The 27,209-nt window shown below is 47.6% G+C and overlaps 1 protein-coding gene across 6 annotated transcripts in view; it reads right to left on the reverse strand.

Annotated features, from left to right (window-relative positions):
- Positions 1–26,050, reverse strand: part of ASTN2 (astrotactin 2) — a 1,018,233-nt gene extending 992,183 nt beyond the window's left edge. For 4 of the 6 annotated variants that reach the window (XM_070066427.2, XM_070066421.2, XM_070066416.2 and 1 more), the window contains exon 1: positions 25,418–26,026. In XM_070066427.2, the coding sequence (XP_069922528.1) occupies positions 25,418–25,877 (460 nt within the window). In that variant the 5' untranslated portion in view covers positions 25,878–26,026. Of the gene's footprint in view, positions 1–24,483; positions 24,589–25,417 lie in introns of those variants that run through there. The other 2 variants (XM_008273385.3, XM_089319906.1) reach the window with 2 other exon arrangements.
- Positions 26,051–27,209: the final 1,159 nt, after the last annotated feature.

Here is a 27,209-nt window from a genome sequence, read left to right on the forward strand (position 1 = left end):
GCAAACACTCACTTATTCTTACGTTTGAAACTTTTAAAAATGTTGTCATGTTATTTGAAAGGCAAAGAGACAGAAACAGAGAAAGGGCTTCCATACGCTGATTCACTCCTCAAATGCCCTCCTCAGCCAGGGCTGGGTCAGGGCAAAGCCAGCAGCCTGGAATTCCATCTGGGTCTCCCACGTGGATGGCAGGGACCCTGGTACTTGAGTCATCACCTGCTGCCTCCCAGGGTGTGCGTTATCAAAAAGCTGGATTAGAAGCAGATCCAGGCACTCTAATACGGGATGAGGGCATCCAAAGTGGCTTCTTAACCTTTGTACCAAATGTCTTCCCTCAATCATTCTGATTAGATTGGACCAGATCCTGACCAATTTTTTTAAAAAGATTTATTTATTTATTTGAAAGTCAGAGCTATACAGAGAGAGGAAAGGCAGAGAGAGAGAAGTCTTTCATCCAATGGTTCACTCCCCAGATGGCCACAACAGCCAGAGCTGCACCAATACGAAGCCAGGAGCCAGGAGCCTCTTCTGGGTCTCCCACGTGGGTGCAGGGGCCCAAGGACCTGGGCCATCTTCCACTGCTTTCCCAGGCCATAGCAGAGAGCTGGATTGGAAAAGGAGCAGCCGGGACTAGAACCGGCACCCACACGGGATTCTGGCACTTCAGGCCAGGGCATCAACCCACTGCACTACAGCGCCAGCCCTGATCCTGACCAATTTTAAAAATTAATATTTTATTTAAAAAGATTTATTGATTTGAGAGGCAGAGTATCAGAGAGAGAAAAAGAGAGAGAGAAACCCCCATCTGGTAGTTCAGTCCTCAAAAGGCTACAAAATAGCCAGGGCTGACCAGGCCAAAGTCAGGACCCAGGAACTCAATCTGGGTCTCCCACATAGGTGTCAGGGCCCTTAGCACTTGTGCCATCCTCTGCTGCCTTCCCAAGCACATAAGCAGAGAGTTGGATTGAAAACAGAGCAGCCGACACCGAAACTAGCACTCTGACTTGGGAAGCCATTGCTGCAAGTGGCAGCCTAACCCACTATACCACAATGCCTTCCCTATTAGACTTTTTAAAGAGTATAGGTTCAGGGGCTGGAGCTGCAGTGTAGAAGGTGGTGCCAGCATCCCATATGGGCGCCGGTTTGTATCCAGGCTGCTCCTCTCCTGATCCATCTCTCTGCTTTTGGCCTGGGAAAGCAGTAAAGGATGGCCCATGCACTTGGGCCCTGCACCCACGTGGGAGACCCAGAAGACGCTCCTGGTTGTGGCTATTTGGGGATTTAACCAACAGATGGAAGACTTTTTTGTCTCTCTTGCTCTCTGTAACTCTACCTCTCGAATAAATAAAAACTTTAAAAAGGGTATAAGTTTACAGAAAAATGGTGGAAAGGCACAGAGTTCCCACATATCAACTCTTTTCTCTACAAATAGCTCTCCTCTATTATTTAAATCTTATATTCATGTGGTACATTTATTATAACTGATGAATCAATATTAATAAATTATTATTAACTAAAGTCCATCATTTCATTAGGGGTCACTCTGTGGTATACATGCTATGGGTTTTGACAAATGTATAGAAACACGTGCCCCTCAACACTGTATCTTACAGAGCAGTTGCACTGCTTTAAAATCCTCTGCACTCTGCTAGTCACCTGCCACCTCCCTCCTAACCCCTCAGAACAACCTTTCCTTTTCATATCTCCACATTTTGCCTTTTCCAGAATGACATATAGCAGGAATCAGAGTATATGTCATTTTCAGATTTCTTTCACTTAGCAATTCGTGTTTAAGTTACTTCAAGTATTTTTATGGTTTGATAGCTCATTTATTGTTATTACTATGAAATATTTCATTGTCTAGATGCACTATAATTTGTTTATCCACTCACCTATTGATGGACATCTTGGCTGCTTCCAAGTTTTACAATTTTGAATAAAACTGCAATAAACACTCATCTGCAGATTTTTATGTGGACATAAGTTTCCAACTCATTTGGGTAAACACCAAAGAATGCTATTGCTAGATCATATTGCAAGAGCATGCTTAGTTTTACAAGTAACTGTCAAACTCTCTAACCCAAGTCATATGATTTAATTGGCCAGGACTAAAACCTAGATCTTGGCATTTTTTAAAAGCTTTCCAAGTCTTCTAAAGTACAGCTAGGGCTGAATGTCTTATAGGCCTTGATTAGGGGCTATATATTTCATTAGAAGCACAATGGAAAGTTATCATGAATTTAAGCACAGGCATGATTTGATGCACATATTTATAAAGCCCTGCTGGCACATGACGATGGACAGGGAAGGGCTGGAAAGGGAGTTAGAGCAAAAGAGACTCAGAGACCAATTAGGGGGCTATTGAATTACAGGTCAGAGATGATAGTAACTTGTACCAGGATAGAGATGGAAAGAAATGAATGGATTCAAAGGCTATGTTGGGAGGAAAATCTATAAGCTCTGATTATAGGTTAAATTTTTGAGGGGGCAAGGAATAAATTTAAGCATTAAAATAGATACTTCCAATTCTACTGCAGAAGTAAATTTAAGTCTAACCTGCAGTCACAAAAGGTTCTTAGCCTATTTCCTTTCCCATCATTGTCTTCTAATTCACCCCCCTTCCAAACCCCCGCCCTGCCTTTTTGTGCTTTTGAAATAAGAGTTCCTCTTAACTTGGGACCAGTTTAAATTTTAAAGGACTACTAAACTCTTATGCCCTGATTGGACACATGCCAGAAGGTCCAAACTCATTCTCTTCTGCCCACACTAGAAGGATAAATGGGGGATGGTTAGCCTGACTCAAACACCTCTCACTGTCGGTTCTAACTAAGTGCTGAAATGTGGGAAGGATGTCCTCTGGAAGGCTCATTCAGTCTTAAAATGTTTCTTCTGAAACCTCCAGCAGATGTTTCTAATACCTTGAGGACAAGAAAGCTTTCAAAAAGGGGCTGGTAGTGAATAGTGCTAGAGCAGCAGGGTAGGCCAAGAAAGAGAAGTCCACCAAAGTCACAGAAAAAGTATTTTGAATATTAAAGAAAAAAAAAAACACACACACACACAGGAGTAATACACCCAGTTTCTCTCAACCAAATGCTCTGAAAACCCCACCTCCCACCTCATACTGAAAGTCAAGGTTGGGGCTGGCACTGTGATGTAGCGGGTAAAGCCACTGCCTGCAGTGCTGGCATCCCATATAGACACTGGTTCAAGTCCCAGCTGCTCCACTTCTGAACCCGCTCTCTGCTATGGCCTGGGAAAGCAGTGGAGGATGGCCAGAGTCCTTGGATCCCTGCACCTGCATGGGAAGACCTGGGGGAGGCTCCTGGCTCCTGGCTTCAGATCGGCGCAACTCTGGCTGTTGCGGCCAATTGGGGAGTGAACCAGCGGATGGAAGACCTCTCTCTCGCTCTCTGCCTCCTTCTCTCTCTGTGTAACTCTGCACTTCAAATAAATAAATATTTTTAAAAAAATCAAGGTCATGGCTAAATTTGCATGTGACAGACATCTCTAAGGTCACTGAGGACATCCAGAATCACATCTGACAATGAGTTGGTGAAGGAGATAGAAGTGTGAGGCCCTGACATCAGAAAGAAGCCAAAGCTGCACCCGATAAGGCCACACTCACCCGAGCCAACGTCTACCCTCTTCTCTTTTGTGCTGCAAATATCACACTGAAATATCCAGCTGAGTAGAGGAGCCAGATCTGAGCCTGCAGATGGAGCCACACTGGGTTTCTAGTAGCTTAGGCTGGTTTCTCTGGTCGGAGTAGGCACACAAAGATGAATTCTGCTCAGGGATTCTAAAGACCTGGAGATTCAAAAAAACTGGGATTCTAAAGAAAACTGGGATATAGAAAGGCAGAGACTGAAAGACAAGGACAGAGAGGAAGAAAGACACACACAGACAAGAGAGAGAGAGAGAGAGAGACAGAGAGAGAGAGAACCAAAACAGAATAAAGAGTAAAGAAAATAGGGAGAGGGCCGGCACCGCGGCTCAATAGGCTAATCCTCCGCCTAGCAGCGCCAGCACACAGGGTTCTAGTCCCAGTTGCCCCTCTTCCAGGCCAGCTCTCTGCTATGGCCCGGGAGTGCAGTGGAGGATGGCCCAAGTCCTTGGGCCCTGCACCCCATGGGAGATCAGGATAGGCACCTGGCTCCTGCCTTTGGATCAGCGCGATGTGCCGGCCGCGGTGGCCAATGGAGGGTGAACCAATGGCAAAGGAAGACCTTTCTCTCTGTCTTTCTCACTGTCCACTCTGCCTGTAAAAAAAAAAAAAAAAAAATGGGGAGAGAAAAACATTACAGAAGACAGAGAGGGAAGAGACAAGCTAAGGAGAAGTGGTGGGCCGGCGCCGCGGCTCAATAGGCTAATCCTCCGCCTAGCGGCGCCGGCACACCGGGTTCTAGTCCCGGTCGGGGCGCCGGATTCTGTCCCGGTTGCCCCTCTTCCAGGCCAGCCCTCTGCTGTGGCCAGGGAGTGCAGTGGAGGATGGCCCAGGTGCTTGGGCCCTGCACCCCATGGGAGACCAGGAAAAGCACCTGGCTCCTGGCTCCTGCCATCGGATCAGCGCGGTGCGCCGGCCGCAGCGCGCCGGCCATTGGAGGGTGAACCAACGGCAAAGGAAGACCTTTCTCTCTGTCTCTCTCTCTCATTGTCCACTCTGCCTGTCAAAAAAAAAAAAAAAAAAAAAAAAAAAAAAAAAAAAAGGAGAAGTGGTGATGAAGAGAAACCGAGGAAGAAAAGAGAATGAGCCAAGGATAGGGAGGAGAACAGAGAGGAGAGAGTCTTGCATTTCATTCTCATGGCCTCACTCACAGGAAGGATTTCAGTTCTCTCTCAAAAATATAAATCTTCCATTAACCATCAAAGGTTGACCCTATGCATTCATATTACATAGTTCCATCCATACCCATTCCATAGGGCCTAAGAGTTCAAGAGGCCTGTCTTCCTAAGGCTCAGCTACTGAAATGGGCTGGCTCTGGGGTGTGAGGGGAAATGAGAAAGAAAGGCATAGCTGACAAATGACTTACCGGAAGCCTGGGATTCCTACCAGGAAGCATGACTGTTAGATTAATCTAAGACACCTTGGACTATAAAATACACCAGACTTCACAAATGAAATCTTACAATGCAATATCTTGATTAGTAAACTTTATACATTTTAAAACTAAATTGCTTTGAGGGGCCCGTGCTGTGGTGCAGCTGGTTAACACTCTGGCCTGAAGTGCCAGCATCCCATATGAGCACTGGTTCTAGTCCCGGCTGCCTCTCTTCTGATCCAGCTCTCTGCTACAGCCTGGGAAAACAGTAGAAGATGGCCCAAGCTCTTGGGCCCCTGCACCCATATGGGAGACCCAGAAGCAGCTCCTGGCTCCTGGCTTCGGATCAGTATAGCTCCAGCTGTCACGGCCAAATGGAGACTGAACCATTGGATAGAAGACCTCTCTCTCTCTCTTTCTGCCTCTCCTCTCTGTGTAACTCTTTCAAATAAATAAATAAATCTTTATATAAAAAAACTAAATTGCTTTGAACTTCCTCCTTCAAACTCGGTTTCACAGTTTTGCCAAGGTAGTCACTTCTCCCAATATTTGTTGCAACCTGTGCAATAACTGGCCCCACACAAGGCAACAGTGGCTAGAAAAGATAAGATGCCTTCCACACCCTCAAGAATCTCATCCTTCATGGATGGCTGTGTCATCCAACAGAACTTTCTGCGAGACTGTACATGTTCTAGATCTGTGTTGTTCAATATGGTAGCCATTGGCTATATCTGGCTATAATTTAAATCTAAATGAAGTTAGATTAAAAATGTAGTTCCTTGGTCAGCCTGGATACACTTCAAGTTCTCAAGAGTCTCACGTGGCCAGCGGCTACCACATGGGTCCGCACAATTGAAGAATAAGAGATGTAAAAGGTCTAAGTGAGATACAAACAAAGCTTTCCGAATAAAGTTATTCAAAGCTGAACTTGGAGAAGAGGGAAAGAGACAGAAGGAATAAGAAATGGAAGTTGCGATGAAGAAGGTAGCTTATAAAGGACAGATGGGTCTATCTACAAAAATGCAGAGGAGCAAGGGTGTCCCGGACAGAGGATACAGCTTGACCAAAATCTCAGAAATCAGAAAGCACAGTTTATTTCTGGATGCCACAAAAAGCCCAGTTTGGCTGCAGCATAGCACAAACCTGTGAGAGAGGACTGCAAAGCTGGGTTTGGCCCTTCTGTGGAGGACTCAGATGCTATCGAAATGTCCATTAATGCTGGAAGCAGTTAGGAGCTACTAAGGACTCCAAACATGGCAGAAAGAAGCTTTGGGAATGCCTCTGTGGGCAGTACATGACGTATCTCTTTGAAGGGAAACACTGAAGCAGTTATTTCAAAAGACTGGAGGGAGATGATATAACATGAAGAGAGTGAAGAAATGATGGAGTGGCTGTTATTGGATTATAAATAGAGGGATACATGGGAGATTTACTTAGCCTAACATAAGAATGACATCTAAAAATCTCACTACCATTGTGGAAGACAGATCCTAGTGTCATTTCATGAGTCTTCGCAGAGGAATTCAGAAAAGGTGAACTTTTTCACAAGTATCAGCCTATTAACCTATACTGCAGGACCCCTTCCCCTCACAATACCCACGCTGATTGCGGTCAAAGGGTACTGAAAATTGGGTGCAAGAAAAGCAGAGGAAAACAATGTGATGCAGAGACAAGAGGTATTTAATAAATATGTGCTGGAGGGGCCAGTGCTGTGGTACAGTAAGTTAAAGCCCCAGCCTGCAGTGCTGGCATCCCATACGGGTCCCAGTTTGAGTCCCGGCTGCCCCTCTTCTGATCCAGCTCTCTGCTATGGCCTGGGAAAGCAGTAGAAGGTGACCCAAGTCCTTGGGTCCCTACACCCCATGTGGGAGACCCAGAAGAAGCTCCTGGCTCCTAGCTTCAGATCAGCTCAGCTCTGGCCATTCTGGTGTTTTGGGGAGTGAACCAGTAGAATGGAAGCCCTCTTTCTCTCTCTGGCTCTACCTCTCTAACTCTTTCAAATAAATAAAATAATGATAATAATAAAAATGTGCTGGAGAAGTCAAAACAAATTCCCAGGCATTCCTACTAAAGGAGATTTTATGGAGAGAGATGTCCCCAAAATGGATTTTAAATTATACTCTGCACCTCATAAAACACAGTGCACTCTCATTACCTGCACATCCCTCCCTAGCACGTGGGCATACTGGGAAAGGGGAGGAAAGAACACTGAGGTCTGTGTTCAGAAACAGCCTCAGTCCGGTGACCCTCAGCAGCCTCTGTGGGCTATTGAGAGTTCTCAGTGTGGATCATCTGGGGAAATACTGGGTAGACAGGAAGGATTACAGAGAGGCTCTGCACAACAGTATGTGTTTGGAAGGAGTGTGTGATGAGGGTGAAGAGGACATGAAGGGAAATATCAACTCAGGATCAGCACAGAGAACTCTAATAATGAGTAATTCTCTTTCATCTTGGATCTTTATTGTGCTATTTCAGATAACTCTAAGGAATTCTCAAATTGTCTCATAAACATTATATACATATTTAGGGAGAACCATGTGATGATTTGATAGATGTATGTATTAGTTATTTTTGAAAATATTAGTACTACCCATGAAATAAAAAAATGTGTGGAATAGTTCAGGAAGACAGGAAGCTCTGGGAGTTCAACAGCAGCAGCCCTAATGTGTTCTGTGCCCCATGCTGGGATATTTCTATATCTGTATCAGTTTCCCCTGCTACAAAATAGAAAAAGTATTGGTGTATCTCCTAGGAAAGAAACCCAAAAGCAAAAAGACATGAGTGACAACTACTTTAGAGTCCTAAGAGTGGCCATGACCTCTAAGTGTCCAAGGGCTAGAGTTCCTGACTCATCTCTGGGATTGTTTCATCTGAAATCAGAATTTTGCACAAAATGACATTCAAAAGCTCAAACACTAAAATTGCTATGACTCAATGCATATGTCAAACTGATACATATATATATATATACATATATGTATATACACATATACACACACACATATATATACACATACACAAACACACATATTTCAAAAGGTTTCAATTGGACATCTCTTCACTTACTCCCCACTGTCTCTGAAGGGTATCTTGGGGCTCACACACCATGAATGCTCACACTGGTAAGATGCTTTCTCTCCAGCACCCTCAAGTCTTTTCCACCAACTAAGCTGTATTTTTTACATGAAGCAAGTTTGTTTACTAAACCTGCTTACGAACGTTTTTGCATAATTAAAAAACTTCATGAAATATGGTACAAATTAAACATCCAGAAAAAGTGGTTTCCATGAGGACTAAGTTGATTTTGCCGCAAGAAACAAAGTAAGTCACTTAAATATTGCTATTGAGTTAGGTCAGGTGCGACAACTATAAAAATTTAGAAAGGAATCATAAAACTCTAGAAGGATTACTTGGCAAGCATCTTTAAGTCCTCAGTCTCCTTTAATAAAACCAACATTGGAGATCATATTTGGTGCATTATGAGCATGGTTTATGCAAGAAAGATGGCATAGAACTCCAATCAGCTGACCCAGACTCAAAGAAAAGGCTTGGGCCTACATCCAATAATTGGCAAATGTATGTACATTTACATATTTTAAGTTAAAATGTAATGTTTAAGGTGCATTTTTTTTATGATTCTCTTTTAATAGACTCTTCCTATTAACCGACCAATGGCAATTGCAAATGGCTTCAGCAATGAGGGATTCTAGGGTAAGTAACTCAACCTAAACCCAGCATAGTTAATTTCCCCACTCAAGACAGAAGCACTAGGAAAGAGAAGAGAAGAACTGCTTTATTGATCATGTCAAATTCTATGGCAGAAAGAAAGAAACCCCCACCTCCGGCTCCTGGAAATCACTGTTCCCTTTCTAGCTCTTCTCTTGCTCAGCTCAGTCCTTTCTGTTTTGCATATGGAAGGCTCTTCAGAATCCCCATCTCTGTCTCTGCCTTTTCTATGTCTCAAATGTATCTATGTGTCCATATGAGGGCACTCCAAAAAGTTTGTGGGGAAACAAATTAAAGATTAATTTTGACACAGAATATTTTGAAATCTGTACATTTTTTATAATATGCATTTGCTGTGAACTTTTTCAAATACCCTCATAAATGTATGTGTGTGTGTATATATATATATATACATGAGAGTATATATGTGTTTTATATACCTACATATATGTACATGAACTCTGTGTGTGTGCAAACGAATCAAGCAAGGGCCAATAAAGAGGACTCAGGAGGCTTAGAGGAAATTTGGAGGTAGATTCTAGAGTCTGACCACAATTAGGGCAATTCTGTAAAACTGGCTTAATGTTAGGTGGCCCATGAGCTTTCACCAATCATGCCAATGTCATAAATTGTGGGAGAAACATTAACCATCTTTCCAGTAGGTAGTACATGGAGAAGGAAAATCAATGCTGTGGTTTAGACATAGTCCCATGCTTGCAAGACTTTGTTTTTAAGCTGTGGAACCTTATTCAATTGACATTGCAGTAGCCCTATTATAGACAGATAAAAGTGGTGCATCTCTTTAGCTGAAGTTTAGAATGACTCATACTGCCCAAACTATCATGGAATCCAGTTTGAAAAACCAATGGTTGGTAGGTAGGTAGGTAGGTAGGAAGGAAGGAAGGAAGGAAGGGTAGAGAAAGAAAGAGGAGGGGAGAGGAGAGGAGGGGAGGGGAGGGGAAGGGAGGGGAGGGAAGGGGAGAGAAAGGGAGGGGAGGGGAGGGGAGGGGAGGAAAAGGAAAAGGAAAAGGAAAGGAAAAAATGAGATTTCATCAGTATCCCTGAGCTGCCTGCAAGAAACAAGCAGAGTAGCCTTGAACAAGTCACTTTCTCTTTGCCACATCAAAGCTGGCTGTGCAGGTTCTGCCTGTTCCACAAAGACTGCAGTACAGTGATCCTCACTATCACCCCAGGGAAATGAGCTTGGATGGAGGATAGACTTTTTGCTTTTTCCTTCATGAAGCTCCTGAACTGTATGATTGTTAGAACAAGTTTGTATTTCTTTTGTTAAAATTAAAAACTAAAGTTAGAAATTCAATAAACATGCACACACCAGCTGCTGGAGTTACAGATATTAAAAAGAAATGATGTTCAACTTAGAAAACTTACAGACTAGCAAGAGAGACAGATAATCACAATACTTCTGTGAAAATACTGACTGAACTGAATATCCAAAATGCTTGGGAAATAACTGTTCTTGTGGGGAGACAGGAAAGTAATTTTAAGAAGCAATGATGGGACATTCAAGTTGGATCTTAAAAGATGGCAGTTATGATAAAGATATTTTAAAATGTATATATTAGAGGAAATATGACAATTAAGTGAGCAAACTTGGGATTTTAGAGGATTATCTTCGTCTCTGTACTTGGACTGATCAACTATTTCAATGTGTGGTATAAGAGATGAATTTAGATAGCACATGAGTGATTTTTTTTTTACTTCCACAGCTCTATACTTACATTTACAGGCTATCTTCCAATTGTAGTAAGCTTTCTGGTGTTTCATTCATGATAGCGACATGAAGTTTCCTTTTCAGAATAAATACAGCTAATACATCTACTCTGTGACCTTGTGCAATAGATTTAGTCTCTCAAAATTGCCATTTCTTCATCTGTAATGTAAGGAAACTAAAAATACTGATGGAAAGGGGTTTTAGAAATCAAAAAAGTGCAAATGTTATTACCCCACAGACTAAGAGCCCCCTCTATATCTTTGTCCCCAGGGACTCAGTGCAGGGACTTGGATGGAAGAGCCACTGAATAATGACCAAAGGGGCTTGGCTCCAGGCAAGCAGGTCAGAGTTTTCAGATGAACTGATTTAGTGCAGGGAACATGAATAAACTTCATTGCCCATGCTAACCCAAATTGATTGGTAGTGACTGATGAGGCAGTGCACTGAGAAAAAATCCAAAGCTGTGATTAAGTGGTTGATTAGCAATGACTGTCATGGTTACAGAACTGGAGAGTGACAATATGACCACACATATTTTCCAATCATCATTCACTCAATCCATGTCCAGTGAGGGCCTGCTATGATGGGCACAGAGTTCTAGGCTCCTGGAAATGACAGCTGTATTAGATCGGATGATTTTTCTTCTCTGATGGGAGTATTCTGTGCAGTCCAACCCTCATCAGCTTCCAGGAGAAGAGCTGGCTCTGACCATCTTCACTTCTTCCTGACTGAGACCCACCCAAAGAGGTCATTTATCTGGGGTTACACAGCAAGTCAGTGGCAGAAATAGAACTAGAACCCAAGGCATTTGCCTCCAAATTCAGCTCAGTTGTATACTTACTAGACCTGAAAAAAAAAAAAAAATGGCTTTCCAAGGTTTGTGGCTGCCCTTCTGAAGCACCAGCCTTCCCTCCTGCTGTCTCTCTTAGAGACCTTCTGTTGCCTGGTGGGAAGCAGGGAGCAGGTGAGTGGAGGAAATCCCCTAGGGGGCTGTGTTTTGCAAGGGTGGTTTAAAGAAAGCAGAAGAAAGGAGAGAAAGGGAGGGAGCGAGGGAGGGGCCATTGGAGCCCTGCTATTGGCAGACAGGTAATTGGTTACTTGGAGCAGCCGGCTTCTCCTGACTCCCTCCCTGGGGAAGGCTACAGAGAAAGCAATTGAAGATGCTTCCCTAACAAATTAGTGTGAAACTGGGCTTCAAAACTCCAGTCACATCCAGGTTCAGAGCTGAAGGTTTGATCTTCAGAGGCCCCAGGAAGGATGCAGAGAGAGGGAAAGGATGAAGTGGGCTGATTCCAGCCTCCAAAGCTCCCTGAGGGAGCCATTCTCTCCCTCCTGGGCTCCTGCTGCACTTAGGAAGACAGAAGGAACTTCACACATCCCTTGCTTCAATCCCATCACGTTAGAGGTGGGGAAACCCCAGACTGGGAGGAGACTGGACCACAGACACCCAACAGTACTGGGATCCTAGGACTCCTAGCTCTAGTCCTCTTCAACGTACAAGGGCACTTCAAAAAAGTTCATGGGAAATGGATGGAAAAATGTTTATTTTGATGCAAAAAAACAAGTTTGAAATCCATGAAGATTTTTTTAAAAAATAGGCATTTCCATGAACTATTTGAAGACCCTTCATATGCATGAATTTAAAAATGGTTACAATGAAATCAACATAACTTTTTATTTCACTTTTAATGATTTGGTGCTTTTTTTCCCTCATATTACTCTGCCCCTGGGTTCCATGAAGTCTTAATCCACCGGAATTTCCTTTGAAGTATCAGAAACTCCTTCCTGCTGCAAAGAAGGCGGGTTCTAAGTGTTCACACCCAGTCTCATCCTCTTCTACCAGCACCCACCATGCAATGTGTCCTGAATACAGCACAGGGAGAAAGAAGATGAACAAGAGGCATCCCTACATTCAAGCTAAAGGCTCTCAAATATAAATGGAACAAAAAGCTACAGGGGGCGTGGAGTGGAAGGGTGCTACTTAGGTCAGGAAAGATGTGTTGGAGGAGGCAATCATTGAGTTCACAAGGGACAAAATGGTGAAGATGAACTCAGAGAGGAGGGCAACTGATTTAGGGTTGTGTAGATCCTGAAAAGAAATTAGAATTTTAGCCTAAGAGCAGTAAGAAGCAACTAAAGGGATTACATAGGAGGGTGGTAATATCTAATTTGATTCCTGGAAAAGATCAGTCTGGCTACTGCATAAGCAGGCATCCAGAATCATTTTATGCAAGGGGCAGTTAGTAAATCAGCTACACAGTGCAAGTAGACTTCATTCTGTGGCAACTGCTTGATGCTGTCCCATAGAGTTAGCAGCCACACACAGCACATCCGCAAGTGAGGGTGGCTGTGCTCCAGTAAATCTTTATTTATGGACACTGATGTCTGAGTTTCATGTCCTTGTAATGTGTCAAGAAATACTTTTTTTCCCAAGTCTTTAAAACAAGTGAATAGGCTTAGCGACTGTACAAAAACAGGTGGCTAGCTAGAGTTGGCTCAAGAGCTGTATACTGCACAGTATAAAGAAAGGATGAGGAGGGGCCGGAGCTATGGCATAGCGGATAAAGCCGCCACCTGCACTGCCAGCATCCCATCTGGGCGCCAATTCAAGTCTCAACTGCTCCTCTTCCAATCCAGCTCTCTGCTGTAACTTGGGAAAGCAGAAGATGGTCCAAGTCCTCGGACCCTTGCACCCACATGGGAGTTCCAGAAGAAGCTCCTGGCTCTTTAGATTGGCGCAGCTCTGGCCATTGTAGCCATCTGGGGAGTGAACCAGCGGAGAGAGGCTCTCTCTCTCAGCCTCTGCCTCTCTGTAACTCTGCCTTTCAAATAAATAAATAAATAAATAAGAAAAGAAAGAAATGGATAGGGAAAGGAGAGGCAGAAAACCAGTCAGGATGCTGATGTGAGAAAGTGTAGTGGCTTCAACAAGGTGGAAATAATGGGAAGTGAATTTTGGAACTCATTTTAGAAATAAAACAGGGTTGGCGGATGGAAAAGATGAACAGTAAGAACAAGCATGAAGGGTGACTCCATAGTTGAGTAACTGGGAAATAGCAGTTTGATTTCCTGAGATGAGGGGAGAGTGGGTTTGATGCAGCAATCACAGATCAACAGTGTGACTTCAGACAAGAGAGGCAGAAATGCAAGCTTCTTCTGGGTTTCCCAAGAAGTACCAGATGTCCAGGTAAATGGAAACTTCAGGCAATCAGTGAACATTTACAGTATAGTATGTCCCAAATAGTGCATGGGTCACACTTATACTAAACACGTACCCATTGTTTTTCTACGATTCACTTTTAACTGGGAATCCTATATTTCTATTTGTTAAATATTGCAACCTTCCCAGGGGGGGAGTGTAGGCATTCATTAAAAAAAAAAAAAAAAAAAAAGAGGAAAATCTATCTAAGTCTGAGGAGCGAGAGAGGTGATTTCTTGGAGGAAGTGACAGCTGAGCCAGGTGACTCCAGGATAGAAAAAAGCATTGAAAGCAAATGGAACATCACTTCCATTTCAAGGTCAGGCTTGTGTACCCTGCACTCTGAAATGTGCACACCACCAGTGAGACCAGAGCCTCACGTGAGAAAGGGGTCACCAGCTGGTGAGGCTGTGGAAGTGCACAGAGGCCACTTTGGAGAGGTGCCCCAGTGACGCCACAGTGAATCAGGACACTTGTTCAAACACACAGCTTCCCAGGCCACTCTTCCGTTCTGGCCTTGAGAAGCTGGCTGCTAAGGCATTGCTGATGAGTAGCTAACTTTAAGAACCACCCCACCCCCCCGCCCCAATCTAAATAACTTCGGAGCTTTCCCACCTACAAATGCCAGGAGCCAATGAAGTTGCTGCTGGCTCTGAAAGTATTTAAGAGAGGACCCCTGCTAACCAGAGCCAAGGCAGCACAGAGCAAGTGCACAGCATCCCACGAGGACGCCTTAGATGGGGCTCTCTCTGGAGGGAAGGTAGAGCCCTGAGATGGCTATTAAATGACCAGGCCTGATCCCCAGCTGGCACCCGTGTCTGGTACCTGATGCTCATTCTGTGTGCCTCTCTCAGCCCTCTGCATGCAGCCTCCCAGCCCTCTCCTTGTGCTTTTTCTTGTCACCCTGCCCCCTTCCCTCCTCCACCCACAGCTACCACTGAAATGATTCCCCCAAATGCAGCTATTACTGTGACTGGAAATCTCTTTACTGCTGATTCTGCTAATGGAAATGTTCCTTCCTTTTTCGGCTGCTTGCAAAGCCACTCGTGACTTCCCTGGGTGCCTGAGAGCAAGGCTTTGTCAGCCAGCCACCAACAGAAGGGAGAGGATTCCACCCCGCCTGCCTCCCTCAACACCCACCTGCCTTAGACTCAGTCTCTGAGAGCATCTCTGTCCAAACTGTCCTCAGACAACCTCGGAATCCCCTGCTTCCCCCAGCTCCCGGAGCACTAGCAGAGATCAATGGTCAATTTTATCCCTTTCTGCCTTGCTGGGGATGGGTAGAGGAAGGGAGGGCAAAGGCATAAACAGAGCTTGCTGGAGTAGGAAGAGGGGGAGGGGATGGGGATTCAGAGTCATTAATTATTCATACCTCCACCTCCTTCCAAAAACAGGACTCCAGGTGGCGAAGAGGCACTGAACATAAACTGTATGCCAGACATTGTGCAAGGTATTTTGCACACACTGTCTCCCTAAGGATCATATGGCTTAGCGTAAGCAGAACTTGGGCATGGTGCTGGGCACTGATTAAAATTTAGTTTATGGGGGAGTCTGCAAAAATAATTATCACAATAACCTGGAGAGGTGATTACTATGTTTTCTTCTCTTTATGGATGAACAAGCAGACAGTCAGAGAGGAGGCAAACTGGAAGGCTAATGGCAAGGATTAGTAGATGGGGATTTGACCTCTGGGCTTCCAATCCTCAGACTAGCACAAGTTCCACTCTAGAGGCCTGCATCTCAGCCTGGAGACCTGGGCTAGAGACAGGATTTTTCTCTGGATTAGCTTTGGGACCTTGAAAAATGTACTTCTCTTTGCTAAGTAAATAAGGGAATTGGGTTGGCTCTCAAAGGCTTTATTTTATCTAGTTTTAATGTTCTAGAAATATTCATGGTTTACTTGGATTTTATAGTATTATAATATATAATTTGATTATGCATGTGCAATTAGATCCCATTTTCAAGGTGGGAATATGGAATGTTACTAAGGAGAACTATGTGGACAAAATCCAACTGAAGGTTAAGCAGAGGAGTGGCAGGAAAGTGCACCTGGCTGCCGAAGAGGAGTTAAAGTTCAGACGACAGATGTCCTGACCATTGCTAGAAAGAGAACATTGAGCTACTATCAACTCCTCAAAAGATGAGATCACAGGTCCTCTGGTATAATACTATACATAGCAGAAGGTGTGAAATCCCTAAGAGTTGGGAAGAAAGAATGAAAAGGGAAAGAGAAAGAGGAAAAAGAGTGGGGAAAACAAAAAAGGACAGAGGAAGAGAAGGAAGGAGAGAGGCAGGGAAGCAAGACAGCACAGCCGCATGGGGATTTACTTGTCAAGGAGGTACAGGAATAACTAGGGCCCTCAAGAGAATAAGAGACAAGGCCTGGTGCTCCCTCTTGGCAAAGCTACAAGAAGCAGGCGAGGGGGCTGATGGTTGCTGAGTCAGCTCCTGGCAGCACAGTTCCTCGGGCCTGTAAAGCTGTGACACCTGAAGTTCCTATAAAAGAAATCAAGGCAACTTCAACTTCTTGGTAATAATAAGAAAAGCAAGTGATAAGAGGTAAAAGAGCTTGTCCAAGAGATGCAAACTCAGAGAAACCGTAGCTCTGTGCAGCATGCAAGGCAGAGAGAACATAGACTATGGAAACAGGCTGACCTGGGTTTGGACTCAGCTTATCCATACAGCACCTGGGACGTCTTGGGTATGTTACTTAACCTCTCTGAGCCTCAGTTTTCACCTGTAATGTGGGATAAACCATATTAGTCTATCAGCCTTGTGGGGCTGATGGAATGAGAAAATAGCTGTAACAGCATGGCACTTGGGGCACAGGAAATGTTCAGTAAATGGGTGCCATACTCATAGCCCACTCTGTGCTAGGAGGGTTAGATCAGTTACCTTATACTTTTGCGATGCCAGCTCCTCTCATCCCTGGCTGCCTACCTGTCCTTAAGATGGAAGAAATACAATGGACCAGGAGTCAATCTGGAAGTTGGCATCTGTTCCACCCCTGATTGCTACTACTGTGACTTTAATTTCCCATCTTTATACACAGCCTTTCATTTAGATAATGTTCTAAATACTCACCATTCTTGACATTTGATAAGCCTACAGCAACGGTGAATCATCTCCCCAAACATTCAATGCCTTTGTGTTTGTTACTATGCAAAGGTTCTAAACCTTTATCTGACTTCCAAGTTTTCCAAAATATGGTCTTTCCAAACCCAACACTCTTTCCTCTGATCAAACTGGTCTAGTAATCTATCCTTCAAACATCCCAGAATAATGAGAAGACAGGAACAGGTAGAAGAAATGAAGGGGCTGGTGCTATGGTGTAGTGGGGAAAGCCACCGCCTGCAGTGCTGGTATCCCATATGGGTGCTGGTTCAAGACCCGGCTGCTCCACATCCAATCCAGCTCTCTGCTATGGCCAGGGAAAGTAGTGGAAGATGGTCCAAGTCCTTGGGCCCCTGCACCCACGTGGGAGACCCGGAAGAAGCTCCTGGCTCCTGGCTTCGGATCAGCACAGCACGACCATTGCAGCCAATTGGGGATTGAACTGGCAGATGGAAGACCTCTTTTTCTCTGTGCCTCTCTCTGTAACTCTTTCAAGTAAATAAATCTTAAAAAAAAAAAAAAAAAAGGCAGAGAAAGAAATGAATATGAGAGCTCAGAAGAGGGAAGACCCTATGAAAGAGGCAGCATTCAAGGTCATCTTGACAGGATAAATGGAATTTCAACCACTTTGCCCAGTGTAGACACAGGAGTGATATTTGGCAAACCTGGGGTTTAGGTTATCCAAGATCTCCTGTGCATCTATGATGTACCCACCCAGGGGAGTCACTGCATCCCCAGAGATGAAGGAGGTCTATTTACTGTAAATAGGATGCACGGGCAAGCAGTACAAAACAAACATAGAAATACAGTAGTATAAGCAGTCTTGTCCTCATTCTGTTCCAGACCACTATCTTCTCCCACCTGCACAGAATCCAACAGGCCTCCCGGCTTCCACCACCATTCTTCTCCAGAGCAGTGGGCATGATTCTTTCTAAATGAGGTCAGATATTAGCGTTCTTCTGCTTAAGATCATGCATACCTTGCCCATTCACTCAGAGCCAAAGCTCAAAACCTACCCGTGCTCTGTATCCCCCTCTGCCACTCAGCTCCTCAGTTTCCCTCTCTGACATTCTGTCCAGCCTCTTCATTGCTCACTCCACTCTGGCCACAGTGACCTTCCTGCTGCCCCTTGAGCCCTCCAGGTGTACCCCTGAGTCAGGTCTTTGCTGGAGCTGTTCTCTACTTGAAATGTTCCTAGATATTTCCTTAACTCTTACTTCATCCCCACCCAGTGTTGCTTATCCAATCTCACTTCTCAATAAGCTCTTCTCAGTCTACCTTACTGAGCACTGAAACTAATCTCCTTATCTAGAACTCTTGATTCTCTTTCCCAGCTTTATCTTTTTCCCCTTTTATATGGAATTTATCGTCTTTTCACGCAATACATAATTTACTCACTTAGGTTTCTTGTTATTACCCCCTACACACACATGTGCGAGATCACACACACACACAGAATTTATCATCTTGATGACTGCAAGGATAATGTCTTCGGTTTTCTGATGTATCCTAAGGACCCAGAAGAGTGTCCAGTGCATCATAAGTATTTAAGGGACTGGCTAATGTCACAGGGGGTCCTTACATTAATACTGAATTCCAAGATTAGAGTGTTCATGGCCAGGGCAAACATGTCAAGAAAGGCTCTAAAGTTAAATAACTTGAGTTCCATATTGAAAGGCAAGAAGGAATTTTCCCAGGGGGTTGGGGCAGAGTTATACAATGAGAAGGTTTCTGATTATAAGATGGTCTAGTGGGGTGTGATCATGGACCTGTACTGTAACAGAGAACATGCTAATGCATCCCAGAATAATGGGGAACTAGTGAAGTAGTATACAAGAAGATGGTCAGATCTGAGTTTTTAATGAAATCAATCTATCTGCAAGGACACAGAATGTTATAGAAAGCATAAGACTAAAGGTGGATAAATCAGTATGTGGACTGGTAAAAGCAGAGAGAAGTGTTGAGGCCTGAGCCTGCATGGCTGCAGTAAGGGGATGAAGGAGTGGTGATCCCTCGTGGTTAAAAGCCTAACCCTTGTCAAATTCTGACTCATAGACTTGGTAGCTTGTATGTGCTCATATACCAGTAAGGAAGCTACAAATATTTCAGTACTGAATCTTGCACTGTGCAGTTGCACCTACCCCCATGCCCTTCAAAAATGACTTCTTGGGGGCTGTTGCCCAAAAGAACAACAGACCATGGAGAAAAGAAAGTGAGAGGAGAGGGCAAGTGCTAGAGAGTAGAGCAAGTCATGTCATGCACTGCTGCCTGCCTCCTTCTGGGGCACAGAGGCTGTATGCTCTGCTGCAAGGCAGGGAACGCAAGCTTGCTCGCTATAGTTAATCTTCTGTTGCCACTAGCTGGTCAGTATGAGAACTAGGCAAAGCAAGAGCTCCGTAAAGGAAGCTTCCCCCGAAGGCTGCTCCACCCCAAGGTTAAACCTGACTCTTTCTTTCCTTTCCTAGGGAACATCAGACTTTTTCTGCCTATCCCTACAGGCAGCTAGAGTAAAAAGCAATGAGGTTTCCTCCTCCCCCAGAACAAAACCCATCAACTCAGGTGCTTAGCAAAGATTGGAGCCAACCAGCTGAATACTTCGGTAGGAGAACTAATTCAATTTCCCTAAGGATATTTTACTCCTTGTAGATTTTTTTTTTTTTTTTTTGCAGCAGCAGCAGGAGAAAGAATGGTGTATCCTAGGATGTTTAACCAAGTCACAGACGCTGAGATGTGTTTACGACATGCCTTTTATGAGTCCATTGCTGTAATGGAAAGAGGTATGGAGTAGGATGAAAAATCAGTTTTAAGGAGTAGGATGAAAAGTTCAGCTTGAACTTCAGGTGCCTGAGTAGGTTTCCTCCCTTGTCTGGACCTCAATGACACCACATAAAATAGAGGGGGGTGGATTCTCTGCCTCTGAGAGTCTTTGACACTGAAAACCCATAAAAGAGGACAGCCGTGGTAATAGTTTCAGGACTTCACCCAGAAGGTCAAAGTCAATCTCCATCTTCTTGTCCCCCAGCAGACAGGGCTTAGAGAACAAAGCAGAGAGGTGAGAAACAGGAGGCTTTGCCTGATATGACAGAGACCTGGTCGAACTTCCTGCTGCACTTGCTATAAATTAAAACTACAAAATGACCTGTGGCCTGAGGGTCCGGTTCAAGAAAATAATCAAGCTCTGGGCTGTCCTGCAGCTTGCAAAGCTCTACTGTCTCAGCTGGTGTCACTCCTCCCACCCCCCCCCCCCCGAAACGGCAAACCTGATTGGCCCTGACCTAAGTGGAGCCCCTCTAACAGCTGAAATGAGTCCTCCAGCTCCCTGCCCCACCACCCTCTCAGTGATCTCATACTTTCTGAGGGCAGAAAACACATCTCTGTCTGCCCTGAGTATTAAATAGGTTTCATCAGCTTTGAGTTGACAAGAGGTGAGGGTCACAGGGAATGGAGTGAGGGATGTGAACAAAAAAGGGAAAAAGACTCACATTACAAACCATTAGATAACCCCCCCACCCCGAAAAAAAATCTCTATATTTACAATGTCCAGATGCCTGGACTAACACAGCACGGTGGAAACTTAGAGTGCTGCCCAACTGAGTGATTTAATGATGACGGAACTGGTACCCACATAAAGAAATAGCATACAATGCTTTAAGGTATCAGACTGTCCCTCTTCTCCAGCCCAGAATTTGTCTCTCACACAGAGAAAAGGGCACAAAAATTGATATTGAGGAATATTCTGTGGTCAGAAATCCCACATAGAAAACAAACAGCTTTTTAAAGGGTAACAACTTCCAGACTCAAACCAGGAACTAGAAAGGACATAGAGGGCAAATGTCCCGCAGGGCTGGGGTCCTCTCTCTCTGAATGCCTGCCAGCGAGCTGCTCCTTCTCTACTCCAACGCGGACCAGACTATAGGGGTCAGCACACTGCACGGTTCCACAGGACGCCTCCTCCTGGAAGTCTCAGTTCTATCCCCTTAGTATATGCACCGTTTAAACATTCTTCAGGATCAGACCAAAAAGGGAAATGAAGCATAATTTCTCATTCCATGATGACATTTGAGGGAAGATTCTCCAGCCCTGCATGGATCTTTCTTCTTAAGCTAAACTCCCTGCTCCCGGCAACCCTCTGGCTGGGTGCCTGGACCTCCCTCCTCCCAGAGGCTTTTCCCTTTGGGTATTTATTTTAATCTGTATTTTAAGGAGCCTTTGCTGATCTGACCGAGTTGGTATTTCAGACTGTCTTTGTCTTTCACCCGACCACCCAGCTTCTTGCATGGAGCATCCTTTTGGGAAAGGCCTTCAGGACACTGCACTGCCACAACTACTCATGCAGGTGCACTTAAAAGCGTGCAATTGAATGATTTTCCTTATTCACACCACCTCCCCCAAATACAGAGCACACTTCTCTCCTGCCAGGTTTACAGGGCAACAAAACTTAATGAGAAATGTTGACTGAGTGGTTACTCAATTGTATTGCTTTCACTCTCTCTTGCTGAATCAAAGCAGGTGGTAAACAGTCTGGCCTGGCCACTACCAAGCACAGGAAGAAGGATGACATTTCTGTATCTGTAGGCTTGAAAGCCAAATCCACAGCAGACTTTGGGGCTTCCCCGGGGTAGATGAGGACTAAGTGACGCACAGGTTCACCTCAGAAACCCTGCGCTGGCAGGGGCTCACGTTCAAAGTCTGTCTTTTCAATCAGTGCTTCCCAACACCCCCATGTTACCTGCAAGGAAAACAGTGAGAAGCAAGAGGAGCTAGTCACAGTCACAGAGCAGGTCAGGGCACTTTAAATTCATGAAACCTTTACACCAAAGGCTTATTTTAGGGCTCACCTACCCACTCACATTGTAACACAAAGAATCGAAGCTCTGGGGAATAAGTGACTAGTTCAAGGTCACAGTGAGCCAGAGAAGAGATTTCCAGATCCTAACCAACATTAACTTCCTAAAATGTGTTTCAGTATTTCCCTTCCACTTAAGCTGTCCATAAAAACCTTCAAGTTCTAGCTCAGATTCTTTCTGGTCCAGGAAATGGCCCCAATCTCCAAGTCTATAGAGATGTCTGCCTTCCCTAACATCACCGAATGTATCATCTCCATCGTTCACTGACATTATTAACTAGAATGCCCTTTGACACCCCCTGAATCAGAACTTTGAGTGACAGAATTACTAGAGGTCATTGAACTCTGGCCTCACTTTCAAATTCTCATACTGCAGCTCACCAGCAAAGCTGAATTTCCTTAGGAGAAAGGTTCTTGTCTTGTTGATGATTGCTATACCTCCCTATGCACCACGGTGGCCTGTATAAACTGCACATTTGGGTCAGAACAGCAGTTTAAAAATTATCAAGAAAGTTGGTGTCAGGGAGACTGGCGTTCCAGCTCTAGATGTGCCATTTGCTCAGAGTGTGACTTTGGACTGGATAAAAAAGCTTTCTTGTCTGTCAAATGGGAATAACAATAGTGCCCACTCCATATGCTTTATGTGAATTAAACACAATGCAAATGTAAGGTTTCCAGCACCATATTGAGGATTCAATAACGATTTGCTATGCCTTGATCATTTTCGGGAAAATTCATTTTGTCAATGTCATTGCCTGATAATCAGATTCTAAAGAGGCCCAGGCACCAAGACCTAGGGGATCTTTCTCTTCTAAGGGAAACGTCCATCTACAACAAGCAGGGTAGAATTTGAGGGGGAAAGGAGAAATATGAAGAAGGGGAGACCTGAAAAAAGTCCTTTCAGTCTGTGCATCACCAATAACAGATCAGCAGAATGGAGGGAGGCAGATTTGAAGGTGATTTTGGTGAGTGGGGATGGTAGGCAGTGGGTGAAAAATTACCTTACGGTCACCCACACGGACTTAGAGCAAAATAGGAAGTTTACCTCTTGTGTGTTTACACCCCTTTAATGCCAGCGATGTTTTATCACCAACAACTCTGGACCCAGGACTCAAAGCATGCCAGGAGAGCTTTGGCAGACACCATCACCCCCTAGTGGTGGCTTCACACTCCCCTCTATTGTTAGGGTTTGGACCCCATTATGCACATGGCCAGCACAGCCCCTGGTCATCAGCAAATTCTCTAAATTGACAAGCTCATACTGAGACTTGCTCAAATCGCCAGAGACTAACACTAGGCAGGCTGTTTCAAATGTATGGGAATGGGCTGGGGCTGCTTTGGGACCCTGGGAAACAGACAACCATAAATAACTCAAGGCATGCCACTCCCCCACCCCCACCCCCTGCCCCTCATTTCCAGCCAGCTTGTCCCTCCCAGAGCTCATTGTGCACTCCGTGTTTACATGCAAACAGTCGAAGACCAACACAAATAAAAAGCCCACGTCTCCCTACACAGCTCCTGCTATACCCTGCCATCTGGTGACTACCTCGCTCGCCAAATCTCTTGTCTGGAGTGCCTGGAGCTGCCAGTCCAGGGCGCTGGAGGGAGCAGAAGGCAGAAATTCAATTCCCGGTATGCATCCAAAGGGCTCACTGCTCCCAAAAAGGACAGCATCCAGGCACTCTAGGGGTAGTCAGTGCCCCTGCCAGGCTCAGCCTGCGTGGGTGCCCCAGGAAAGCCAGAAAGCTGTCAGGAGTGGCCCACGGGCTCTGCAGCTGCTATAAAGGACCCTGAGGGACTCCAGACTTCTAGTTCCTCCCTTCTGAAGGTGAAAGTTAAAAATAGCGGGGATTGCCAGCTCAAGGAACTCCAGGAGGCATCCATGGCTGACCAGACTGGGCCCTCCACCTCCTTGGGGAATTGAAAGGCTCTGGAGCCCTGCCTGCCAAGTCAGGCCACCCCCACCCCCATCTTTGGAATGGCCCCTTATGGGAGATTTCTGCCACTGCCCTCTAGGGATTGTCTGGAGTAGGGAGATCTCCAGACTGGAGGGAGCCAGGGAGAACGGGAAGTGATGCCAAAGGGATACTTGGTGCGTTTCTGGAAAGACCCTTCCTGGGGGAAGGCCCTGGGAGCCGGTGAGGAGCCCTCGTGTTATATGGGTTCCCTAGAGAACACCACCTCCGCCCTCATTCCCTTCCCGGGATACGGGCAGCCCCGCAGGTGCACGTGGGACGGGCTATGTGTGCTGTGTGTGTGTGTGTGTGTGTGTGTTGTAAACGCGTCGCACGCCAGACGCGCCGCTGGGAGAAGTCCCCGGGGAACCTGTGAGGCGCTCTCCCGCCTCCCTCGCAGCAGGCTCAGCCTGCGCGCCCAGCCTACAGCCCCTACAGCCCAGGGGCCCGAAGACCCACCCGGAGACTCAAGTTCAGACCACGAGAGGGCCTGGCACTCGCTCACACCCCCAGGGGGCAGCCAACGTGAAAGGGGGCGCGGGGGCTGTGTCACAAAAACACATCCCAGGAGACTGGAGTCTGGTTCACTGCTACTCTAGGGCGGGCGGGGAGTTCCCCAGGGAGGTCCACGCTGGGCTCCTAAAGGCGCTGACCACCAAGACCCGCGCCCCCGGGAAGAGGGTAGGATCAGCGACAGAGAAGCCCCCGGGAGAGCCCCTGGCGCGTTCCCGGACCGCGGCTGGGCGGACGCCGAGGACCAATCCGATCCTGCGCCCCGGAAGGGAGGGGGGGCACAAGCAAGCAGCCAGCGCCAGAGAGCTGAGGGGAACATTTTTGTAAACGCTCTCCGAGATAATTAAGCTATCAATTACCCGGGTGGGAAATCAGTCGCGCTTCCCACAGCTCCACCAAGGGCCGACTCCTCCGGGATTCGCGCCGGGAACCAGCAGGCAGCAAGCTGCGGGCGAACTTTCTGATTAACTTTTCCGTTTGAGCCCCCACCCGACCCGTCTCCTCTCCCTGCCTTAAGTTATAATGGTGAAGCCACTGAGTGAGCAGCGGGGATCAACATGCTCTCTGCCGGCAGTGCGCGGAGAACGGTGAAGAGCCTGACAGGGGTGCAGGGGAAATCTATGAGTGGACAGACAGTCCGTGAGCTCAGCGTCCCAGGCCTCAGAAATCTCACCATCCTCTCCGCGCCCATTTCACAGATGACCAAAACTGAGGCCCAAGAGAGGGGAAGCGACTTGGCCAAGGTCACCCAACCCATGCGCAAGCCAGGCTTTCGCAGACGGGGTGATTTTACACGGAGCCACTCCTCTCCGATTCTCGAGAAAATCTACCTGGAAGGGCAAAGGCACAACTCCCAGGCGGAGAGCGAGGGGGCGGTAACTCAGGGGGCCGCCAGCTACCGTGCCGGGAGTAGCCGTGGGCGACCCAGCCACGAACTGGCTCCGAGTGCCTGGCTGCCCCGGGCCCAGGTAGGAGAGAACTCGGCGACTGGGGAGTCTCCGACGTCCGGGATGCTCCGGACAGAGCTCACCGTCGGGACTGAGGGGCAGAGGGGCAGGTCACCGCGGCGGGAAGGGCGGCACGCCCCCGAGCGCCCGCCCAGCCCGCTCCAGGACCTCCCGCCCCGCACTCCTCGCCAACCACCTGTGCGCCCTCGGGGCCCCTCAGCTGCCCTCCGCGAACCCCACTCTGGGCAGCCTGAGGCGGGGATCCCCAGGGCGCCCCCACCCGTCCGGCCCCACTAGGCGGCTCACGGCTCCTCTGGACCACGCGCGTGTCGGCGCCCAACCTTACCTAGGGTGAAGAAGGGCAGCTCCGTGTTGTCCAGGTCGTCCTGCACCGCGATGCGCCCGGGCAGCTCGTTACGCACAAAGAGCAGGAGGCGCGACTCCGCCGCGGTGCCGGCAGAGCCCGCGGAGCCCGCGGAGCCCGGGGACGCGGCCGCAGCCGCGGAGGCGGCGGCGGCGGCCGCTCCAGCCCCGGTCCCAGTTCCGGCCCCAGCGCGGGCGCTGCTCCAGCCGATGTCGCTCTCCCGCAGGGCGGGCAGAGTGGACACCGTGACTGTCTTGAGCCGGCACGGGCTGTCGGGCTCCCGCGAGGCGGCTGTGGCGCCGGCCAGCAGCGGCGGCGGCGGCAGCAGGAGCAGGAACAGCAGCAGTGGCGGCGGCGGCGGCCCCGGGTGGAAGCCGAGCCTCGGCCGCCCCCAGAGCCCCGAGCCGGGGCCGGGGCTGCGCCGGGCGCCGGCGGCGGCCATGGCGGGAGGGGCTGCGGTGCTGTGAGCGGCGGCGGTGAAGAAGGAGGAAGAGGAGGCAGCGGCGGAGACGGCGGACGCCGAAGCGAAGCCGGACACCCGAGCTAAGGAGCCGCCAGAGCCGCTCGCCAGCAGCCCCCAGCTCGGGGCTCCGCCTCCCGCTCGGCCCCGGACCGCCCCCCCGCGCCGCCTCCCCGGGCCCCGCCGCCCGCCCCCTCCTCCGGCTCCCCCCGCGGACCCCGAGCGGTTCGCAGGCTCCGCCCGGCCTCGTGCAAGTCCCAGTCGCGCCCTCCCCTTTCCCAGGATCCCCCGATGCCGTCCTCACAACACCCTTCCCAAATTCCTCGCACTCAGGGGCCCCCTTGCGTCGCCCCCCTGTCGCCCCTGGCTGAAGCCAGCTCTCCTTGCTTCTCCCTACCCTGGACTCGAACCAGAGACTGCACCTGCGGGCGCGCCTTGGCCCAGCCTTGCTCAAGGCCCCGCCTTCTCGGGGGTCGGGAGCGCCCCTGGATAGCCAAGACTTAACTTTGTCTCCCCTCAGGCCCAAGAACAAGTCCCGTCTGCAAGTCACTACCCTTTCCTAGCCCCTGAAATAACTTCCTGTGGCCTCACGGCCCCTTCTTGCCCGCAACCCACGCATTTGTTCCCCTCTCCTCTGCTCCCCCGCCCCCTCCGTCCGTGTTTCGTTGGTGGCACTCACTGCTCGTGGGCAGAGGGGCGTCGAAGTCCACCCTCCAGCATCCACTCTCCTGTGAGTCGTGCGGGACTGCCCTGGCTCTCTAGCCGCCCGCCCTGCAAGCCAGCCCACTCCTGCGCTAGTATTTTGGATGCCTGCTCCCAGCTTGGAGCAGCTCAGCTTGGCTGCGTCTGCAGTCTGTGTGAAATTCCTGAAAAGGGTGCGAGGTAGAGACCTGCTGCTCCCAGTGCTCCAGGCAGCCCGCCAGGGCTTCTAGACCTCTGCCCAGTGCCCAGAGGAGGGGTCTGCCCCTAGTGCTTCACCGCCAGTCCTTCTCCTAGGTTTCTGCTTGAGCTGTCGACCTAGGTCCTCAAACAAGGTGTCCTTTGGCCCTGGGCTTGTCCCCGAGACCCTGCAGAGTGGGTGTCCTCTGCAAGGACCCAGTGTTTATGCACCGTCCTTCCCCACACCCCTACCCTTCTTAGTCTGGCCTCTCTCTGTTCTCTTTCATCTCTTCACTCATTTCCTTCTTCCTCATCTTGACTTTAATCTTATAAATGCTTCCCCCCTATAATTTGTGAGCCATTTCCATCTCGGTATAGCTTGCCAGTCGGCACCTTTTGTGCTGTCTCGGTGCATTAACTCTCCTCTCAGCTCTT

This window comes from Oryctolagus cuniculus, chromosome 1 (genome assembly GCF_051225735.1).
Source record: "Oryctolagus cuniculus isolate XC-2025 breed Fujian yellow rabbit chromosome 1, ASM5122573v1, whole genome shotgun sequence".
Lineage (NCBI taxonomy): Eukaryota > Metazoa > Chordata > Mammalia > Lagomorpha > Leporidae > Oryctolagus > Oryctolagus cuniculus.